We start from the raw sequence: 9,157 nt of genomic DNA on the forward strand, positions 1-9,157 counted from the left end.
AAGTTTCTTTTTTATACATCAATTTAAAACAGTCTGATGTATATACAGAGAGAAATGAAATAAAAATGAATAAAATACTTTTCCAGTCGACAGAAATCACACTGATAATCCATATTCAGCTTGAATCTTTAAATCACAACCTTCACCTGGTAGATTCTATGTGATATCTTGAAAGACACCTCATTAAGCCTCCACGCTGTTTAACGTGTCTCTCCGCCTACGTCATCTCTGAGCTGTTTGATAGACGTCATACTGCTGCGACCGTGTGTCAGCTTCAGACATGGCTTCGAGATTAGAAATAAATTTTATCAGATTACTGTCCCGCTGTGAATCTATAGCGTCGGAGAAACGTGGAGAGACTGAATGGAGGCTGGAGAAGGTGAGACGATGTAGACCGGAAGTGACTGTTACAGTCCGGTGCTGTTTTCAGTGACCTTCATCAGCTGCAGTTAGCATGACTATTGTTGTTGTTAGCCGTTAGCCGCTCAGGCTGTTAGCCACGTCGTCACTGAAATCACTGACAGAGGAGTCTGTTGTCAGGTTTTACCGCTCACTGGTGTTTTCTGCTCCGACACACGTCACATTAAACACTTTTAACTAGCGGTACAATTTATCTGTAGACTATTTGCTAACCTTTTTCCAAGCTAGCTTGTTGTATTAATGACAGCTAACAGTGACGTTAATGCTGCACCTGAACTGCAAATCACATTTGAACACCTACAGCTGAACCAGGATCTAAACCACAGCTACAACTGTATATTCACACCTTTACACTAAGTTTCCAGTTTATTAGATACAGATAGCTGTCACAGTTGTATAATTCAACTTTCCTGCAATTAATCCTACCTATCACAAAGCTAATCATGTTCCTTTTTTGCTGTTTTAAAGAGGTGTTGATTCAACTTTATGGTGATTTTGCAGGATGTAGTTTGTGGTGCTGTTGAGCTGTGTTTCTTTTGTCCATCACATTTTTATATCAATGAGATTGGACTAAATATTAGAATTAAACAAACTGCAGCCTCCAGGATGATCATTAAATTGAATCAATACCTCTCAAATGCAGGACTGTTGTATTAGACTGCATTAGTTTTGGCTAAGTGTGCCTAATAAACAGCTTGTATATACACTGATCAGTCAACACATTAAAGCCACTGATAGGTAACTTTAATCATGTTGTTACGATGTAAAGCTCTGTTGGGATACCTCTGGGTTCCTGGCATTCATTTAGATCACACTTAACATGCTTTACCACCCAAACATTATTGCAAACTTAGTGCACCCCCTTGTAGCGACGGCACTCCCCAATGGCAATGGTCCCCCCTAGCGGGACAGTGTGCCACACCAAACTACATAATTTGCCCAGGAATGTTCTGAAGAACGTGATAAAGAGCTCAAGGTGTTGACTTCGCCTCCAGATTCCCCAGATCCCAATATGATTGAACATCAGACTGTGCGACATGCCGGTACCCCACCTCGCAACCTACAGGAGTCCACTCTCAATGCCCTGGTGCCAAACACTACAGGACCCCGGAGGTTCTGTGTCCATGCCTTGACAGGTCAGAACCAAGTCTGATTCACAGTTGGGCCTCTGACCTGTTAAGGCATGGATGCAGGTCCTCTGGGGTACCGCCATGTCCCACAGATGCTCCATCATATTGGCATTTGGGAAAGTTGGAGGCCCGGTCGATGCCTTGAGCTTTGAGTTCATTTTTCTCGGGCCATTACTGAGCAGTTTTTATGGTGTGGCATGGGGCAGTGTGCTGCTGGGGGACCACTGCCATCGGGGGGTGCCGTTGCTACAAGGGGGTGCACCTGGTTTGCAACAGTGTTTGGATAGATGGAGCGTGTCGAGTGATAACCATATGATTGCCTGGAACCAAGGTTTCCCAGCAGAACTTTGCATTGTAACGAGAAGATCAATGTCATTCACTTCACCTGTTGTCACTGGTTTTAATGTTTTAGCTGATCGGTGTATACTTGCCTTGTTTGAAAAATCTGACGGCCTTGGCACCTTCTTTAGTTGTAATTTATACACAGATTCTTACCATAATCTTGAGATCATTAATGTATTGTCCTGAAGGCTGTCGTTGGATCAGAGATAGTGAGAATGAACACCCTCAGTCCCTTTTAAGTCTGCTGTTTTATCTGGTTTGTCAATGTTAGATAAACATTAGTGAAGTCAAATGCCACTGTGATGTTCATCCCAGCGAACTGCTGAATTTCCAGGTTAAATAATGTGTTTGTTAATACATTTAAAGTGGCTAACATTCACACTTAACCTCTGGATGGATGTTTTAATAAGAACAGTGGGTTTAGGTATTTAGTGTCGCCTTGTCTTTGTTTTCTAATACAAAAAAAAGCTGCAAAAGACTGAGGCACAGCAGAGTGTGCACAGCTTGGCATCTCTAAAGTTCATGTCTGCTTCAAACAATATAATATTTACAATGACTGTCTGTGTGTTGTCTCCTTTAGTATGTTGGTGCCCTGGAGGAGATGTTGGTGGCTCTGAGGAAAAGCCTGAGGTAACATCTCTCTTAACCTCTCATGTATCTTAATGTGTTTTTTATTATTATTACTATTGCTGATTTGTAACACGTAAGTAAATACATCTTTTTCTCCAGCAAACCCACAGCAGAAATCCTGACTGAATATACAAGAAAAGTAGATTTTCTGAAAGGACTTCTTGAGGCAGAGAAACTGGTCAGTGGCAGTATTTTACAAATCCAACACTTTCATGATCATTGTCATTTTCTGTATTATGCACAGAATGTGTTATTGTCACGTTAACATTTATGGCAGTGTTATAAATAGTACTTCATCCTCTGTGTTCCTTATTTGTTATCTGAACTGGACATCCTAAATACCTAAAAACATGAAACTATCAGCTCTTGTTTCTTGAGTTTTTCTCCTGTTCAGTTTTCTGACCTCTTCCCTCTTCTGTGCTCGCTGACAGTCTTCACCAACAGAAAAAGCTTTAGCCAATCAGTTCCTCGCCCCCGGACGAACACCAACGATAGCCAATGAGAGGATGCCTGCCTCTAAAACTGTCCACATGCAGACGAAGGCCCGTTGTACAGGAGAGATGAGGGACGAGCTGCTCGGCACGGTAAGATGAGATTTACACAGTTGAGCTTAAATATCTTGAGATTTACACACTGTAGAAGTAAAAACTGATCGATGACATCTGCATTGTTTTGCTCACTACTAGCCAGCAGTTCATTTACAGTTGGTTTACCATGTAAAATCTGTACATTTGAGACTGTACTTTAGCTTTAAACTAGTGTTGTCAGTTAGTTATATTCTGTTGTCATGCCTCAATTGCTTAAGTCTGGCTTTCCAAATTTTTAAATTTGGTTGGAAAAGCAACATTTAAAAATACTTTGGGCCACTCACTCTGTCTATGTTTGTGTCATTGCAGGGGTTGTCAGGCAAAGGTAAGATTTTTTTTTTAAATTCAAAGTCTTAAAGTCATCTTAAATTCAGTATTTTGACTGAGAAATGACATCACATATTTAAACAAGCTTCTCTCCTGGTAGTGATATTTTAGAATGATGACGTTCTCCTTTCCTCTCTACAGGCACGGCAGAAACAGACTTGCGAAACAGAAGGTAACGCTGCTCGTGTTATTTCTTGTCACAAAGAACTAATGTCCATTATACTGTATTTATTTACATATAAGACTAACATCTAGTGATTGTGTCTGAAAAGTTCAGGCTCATTCCCAGTTTGTTAAATCATGAATGTGTCTCACAGTATCATTTCATCTGTGTCTGTGCACACTCTCACTCCTCACTGCTAAATGCTTTTAGTAGGAACCTTTATCATTGTATGTATTGACCGTGCCTGCAGTAAAATAAAAATGCTAACCCAGCTGTGCGGCCTTGTGCAGAGGTCTTCCTCTGGATGAGCGTCAGTCGGCTGCAGAGCTGGAGGCCGTCCTGCAGCACCACCACAACCTGCAGGAGAAACTTGCTGATGACATGCTCAACCTGGCCCGAAACTTGAAGAACAACACTCTGGCAGCGCAGAACATCATCAAACAGGACAACCAGGTAACTGGATACACACGTGCAAGAATTACAGTGTTTGTCATACTGTATAAGATCAGGGTTACTAAGGTGTGAAATATTAGGGATGCACGATATTGGATTTTTTATCCGATATGGCGATATGTAACAACTCATTTGGTAGATAGCCGATACTGATATTGATATATCCACTTTTTCCCCAACTAATTTTAGTCTCTTCTGTAGTGGAATTAACATCATACTATGCATGCATATTCTTACCATGATGGCTCATCAGCAGATGGAGACATGACATACAATACTTTTAAATGTACGTAATATTCATTCATTGTTCAAATTAAGAAAAAGCATGTTGGCCGATTCTGATAATGTGCTGATATCGTGCATCCATATAAAATATGTATTTGCCAAGACTACATTTCACCAGACAAAATAATGATTAAACAAAACTTTAATTCAGTAATATGTCAGCCTGTCTGTTTCTCGCAGCAGTTTTTTTGTAGACCCAGGTTTTACAGAGACGATCAGAGATTAAATTTGTTTGTAGGAATTTGATCTATGGCTGCTGAGTATAACAGGAAGCAAATAAGGAACTAGTTTGATACACATCGTTCTGCATTTATACGCCTGGCTGACTGTGTATATGGTGGTCAGGAGCAAATACTGTGATCATGTCAAAGATGGTATCGTGCAGTGTTTCCTATAGAATAGAGTTGTTGCAGTGAAGTAAAAAGAATTCTTGATTTATTTATCTATTGTGTGTGTGTGTGTGTTGGCAAGGTGCGCCCTTCCAGGAGGTTTCTATGTGTCTGCCAGCACCGGGAGGGTGTTTCAAGATTTAGGAACATATGCTTTTACTGAACAAAAAAAGTTGTGTTACCAAACAGTATTAATCTACTTAAACGTATTGACATTTTCAGTGGTAATAACTGACATTTATGATGGCTCTATAAGGGAATCCTATTCAAATAATACATAACATTAATATCTATGTGAGGGAATTTTTCTGTTATCATTGAGATTGACAGCTTTATTGCATTACAGTGGCCCTTAAGCAAAGTGAGGCCCGCCTCCAGGAAGAAGGAAACAGTCGGTGCATGTTACCTTTGCGAATTCCTATCAAATGATTGCATACACTATAACATTACTGCGCAGTAGTCACGTGAAGTTGCTGGACTGTTTTCCTCTCGGCAAATTATAATCCTGAATCCGTAATCAGCATTGCGTGCGTCATGGTTGACATCTACCCAGTTGTTGTTTCTTACAATCATGTGCTGACAGTATCAGGTAAGCACAAAGTTTGTTGCTTATATGCTTCACTCACAGGGGTGTGAATTGATGTGAATAAGGAGCGTCCGTAGTACAAAATGGTGTAGCGTTAAAGAGATGCATATGGGGGAAACACTGTGGTGTTAAAAAGTGGCAGGCAACTGTTAGTGATTGAGGCGAGCTGGGTCGGATGAGTGTTGAGCAATATTAAGGGCTGTTGATAACTCATTAACAGTGTATTGTCTTGTAAATATTTGGTTTATCGTGCAGCTCTGTCAGACTTAACCTTTAACATTTGTGCCAGTATGTTTTTATGTGTCAGATATTTTCATTTTCTGTGAGATATGGTGTTTTTACATACAGTAGCTGCCTTGTGGGTCCCATTTTGTGTTCCTGTTCCTCAAACATTTTCTCCTTCTGACGCCACACGTCTCAGCTGATTCTGTTCACAAGTGGGCATTATAAGACAAATAACCAACCTATGAACGTCTGCAGCCTCTGAATAAGACAGCGGAGTTGTAGGTTTGTGTGCTCAACATTTATCTTGTTGTTCACCTGATCAGTTGTTTCCTCCTCTCCCTCCCAGACTCTGAGCCAATCCATGCGTCAGGCCGACATGAACTTCGAGAAGCTGAAGACGGAGTCGGAGCGGCTGGAGCAGCACACCAAGAAGTCCGTCAACTGGCTGCTGTGGCTGATGCTCATCCTGGTCTCCTTCACCTTCATCAGCATGATCCTCTTCATCAGAATCTTCCCCAGACTCCGATGATGACCGTGCACATTCCCGAACTCTTTTAGTCCTTCATCCTCCTGTGTTTACAAAGCAATCTCTACATAGGCCTCATAGATCTACACAGCTCGTCTGTACGCGTGATACAGATCCGTAGCGGTCAGAACCAAAACGACTCGGCTTGATGAACCGAAACATTTGCACTTTTGAAACAGAAATGCTTCCTTTAAACGGGCCGGTGGAAGTTTAAAATGTGGTTTGCAGCATCAGTATTCCTTTTTTTAAGCAGGGCAGAACATGACTGGAGGTGAAGAGCTTCTTGTTGGAGGTTAGTTTGCGAGCAGCAACATAGTCTTAATACCCAGACAGCAGGGACTGAGCCTTAATTATTTTAATCCTTCATCAGGGAGGCTACGAGCCATTCATACATGTGTGTTCTTTCTCAGTGGGACTTAAGTCAAAAATCAGCTTGTAGAACTTTTTTTTTCGCAGTGCATACATCTTGAAGAGTTCACGAACCGTCCACTGTATACACCACGGTTTCAGCACTATGTTGAGTTGATCCAAGACCCCAAAAAATCTGACTTAAAAACAGCTGTGATGTGCTTAAACTTGGTGACACTTTAACTGCCCCTGTTTAGCATTTATAAGCACTATATAAGGCTGCAGTCACACTGCAGGGATTAATGCTTGACTCTGATTATTTCCCTAGATCTGATCTTCCTGCCGAGGCTGTTCACATTCATGTTTGAAGTGATCCATATCTGACATAAGTGTGAACGGGTCTCTGCCTTGAAACGCCTCACATGCAAACAGTAATGTCACACACATGCACGTTGGAACAACAACAAACGTCACATTTGGGGAAAAAACTGAATGACATAGTAGTGCATGCTTCATCTCCTGAATAAAGCCCATAGTAGGAAGGTCTGATTTTGTCATTCTGCATGATAATTAGCCATGTAAGTGCTTCTGTTTGGGAGAGTGTGTGGCATGTTTTTGGAGTAGGGTTTCATGGAAGAACAGTTCCTCCAAAACTTTAGGATGTCCAGGGCTACATTCCATGTCAGCACCTCGTGACACCACTGTCATGGCATGTAGGTAAACTGTCCCCGTCAGAGAGCATCTAGCTGTGGAGTTCTCTCGACTGGTGACTGGGGCAGCCTTAAGCAGTAGCGGTACAGCCACAGCAGCCCTGTGTAGTTTCAACAGACCACTCCGACACTGTATTGTGAGTGATCTGCACCTGCACAGTGATGTATGTTATTGAAAAACCACAGCTGTATGGAAAAAATGATCGTTCTGACATTGGTCGCATGGCCATTGGTTCAGATATGTATCAGATTTAGGACTACATATGAAAGTGGCCCTGATCTGATTGGGAATAAATTGGATTTCTGTGTCCACACAGCTGAGAAAAAGTCAGATCTGTGTCACATAAGAGCAAAAAAATAGATTTGGGCCACATTTGGTTGTATCGTGAACGTATCCTAAACATTTAATAAATGGTTCATAGCACTGTAATGTTGTAAGCACCTATATTGTCTACAATTCTTCAGCTACGAAAACTCATGTTTTTAATTATTAAATCCGTCTGAGACCCTGCCTTTTTGGGTTTACTGGACTGTATACTTATTTCTGCTTAACTTAGACCTGTTGTCCTCGTTCGTGGACACTTATTTGTTCACACTAATCCATGTAAAAACAAGATGGCAGCCATCTCTGCTAAGCCGTCAACAGCCGACCCTGCCACAAAAATGGACATGGTCCAAAACCTGATCAGATTTTAATGGTTCAAACTTGTTTAATTATGATTAATAACTGTTGTAGTTTGATATGCTGTACAATAGCAACAGTAACAAGGTGAGAAGCTGCACTTGTTTGAGGACGTTGGGACTTAATTGTTGTTTCGTTTGAGGATTTTGGGACTATATTATCAGGTCCTACTAATCCAAGATAGCTAGGAGGAATTAAAAATGCATACCAAATAAATGTTCGGATATTTATTATCGGTCATGATCTGTTTTTAGAGCAGCCTCCACTCACCATCAGGAAGAGTTATATTTGTCGAACAATACATTAATCAACACTTAAATCCGTAACGATGACATTATAGCGTCCTATGAACCAGTTATTAAATGTTTGCATATAAATGTTAAACAAGGGGTTAAAGTAAAGTGTTTCACTAAATTGGAATATTATATCAAGTTTTAGAGGCATTCACTGTGAAGAGGTTTAAAGTTTTGTTTTGTTTGTATTTGTTAAATGTTCTTTAGTTCTCCTCTCATCTTATGTCCAATAATCTCCTCAGTCCTGTTTGTTGTTTATGAGTCTGTACGTGTTAGATTCCATAAATGTCCATCAGTTGACATTTGTATGTTGGTGATGACTGCTGAGGCCGATGATGTTGACAACGTAAGATTTAGCTCTTGTTAAAACGACTGTAACCCCATGAATCACATATTCACAGCGGCAAATTACAACCACTTCCTGTCATTGTGTTGGCATAATAATCCTGAGTACTGTGTGTGTGTGTGTGTGTGTGTGTGTGTGTGTGTGTTGTGAGAGCTGTGTATGACCTTTCCTCATGAACTAAGATACCAAATTGCACCCTCTGTTGTTGGAAACATCAGATGCAATGACATCATGCGGCCACAGTGTGTCAGTCACATCCTTAATATGAGACCAGATAATGGCCTCCATGACCCTGATGGCCTGATTAACCCCGCTACTCATTTAGCAGTGATCTGACAACTGAAGTATGGCTAAATAAAGGCAGTTGGCCACAGAAAAAGCACACAGCGGCCATATGTGACTTCTGGGTGATCTGTGCATTTGTCAGCTTTTGTTCTGACTTCATTCATCCTCGTAACGTTTGGGGAATCGCTGCTTCAAAGCTGAGTTTTTTTTAATGAGAGCAGACGCAGTGAGAAAGCTTCTAAGAGTTTAACATTCCTGCTGTGTTGTCAGTCTGACTGTCGTCTGAGGACTGCGGAGCTGACTAGCTTGTCCAGGCTTGCAGCTCTGCCCCTGGCCCTTCTTCTCTTCCTTCTCCCCGGCTGCTGCCCCTCCTCACGGCTGGCTGGCTGGCTGGCTGGGCCTGGGCCTGGCCTGCCGTGTATTTTAGGAT

General features: G+C 41.4%; 1 protein-coding gene across 1 annotated transcript; it reads left to right on the forward strand.

Annotated features, from left to right (window-relative positions):
• The first annotated feature begins 245 nt into the window (after positions 1-245).
• On the forward strand, positions 246-8,842 carry use1 (unconventional SNARE in the ER 1 homolog (S. cerevisiae)). The gene is made up of 8 exons (XM_050055416.1): positions 246-379; positions 2,473-2,522; positions 2,622-2,700; positions 2,954-3,106; positions 3,419-3,434; positions 3,578-3,608; positions 3,890-4,052; positions 5,884-8,842. The coding sequence occupies exons 1-8, from the start codon at positions 281-283 to the stop codon at positions 6,064-6,066; spliced, it is 774 nt and encodes a 257-aa protein (XP_049911373.1). The 5' UTR covers positions 246-280; the 3' UTR covers positions 6,067-8,842.
• The last annotated feature ends 315 nt before the right edge of the window (positions 8,843-9,157 follow it).

Source organism: Epinephelus moara, chromosome 10 (assembly GCF_006386435.1).
Source record: "Epinephelus moara isolate mb chromosome 10, YSFRI_EMoa_1.0, whole genome shotgun sequence".
Classification (NCBI taxonomy): Eukaryota; Metazoa; Chordata; class Actinopteri; order Perciformes; family Serranidae; genus Epinephelus; species Epinephelus moara.

Coding starts and splice junctions, on each gene's coding strand:
- use1 (XM_050055416.1), top strand. CDS start 281: ATGGCTTCGAGATTAGAAATAAATTTTATCAGATTACTGTCCCGCTGT. Junction 380..2,472: donor CTGAATGGAGGCTGGAGAAG/GTGAGACGATGT, acceptor TGTCTCCTTTAG/TATGTTGGTGCCCTGGAGGA. Junction 3,609..3,889: donor ACAGACTTGCGAAACAGAAG/GTAACGCTGCTC, acceptor GGCCTTGTGCAG/AGGTCTTCCTCTGGATGAGC.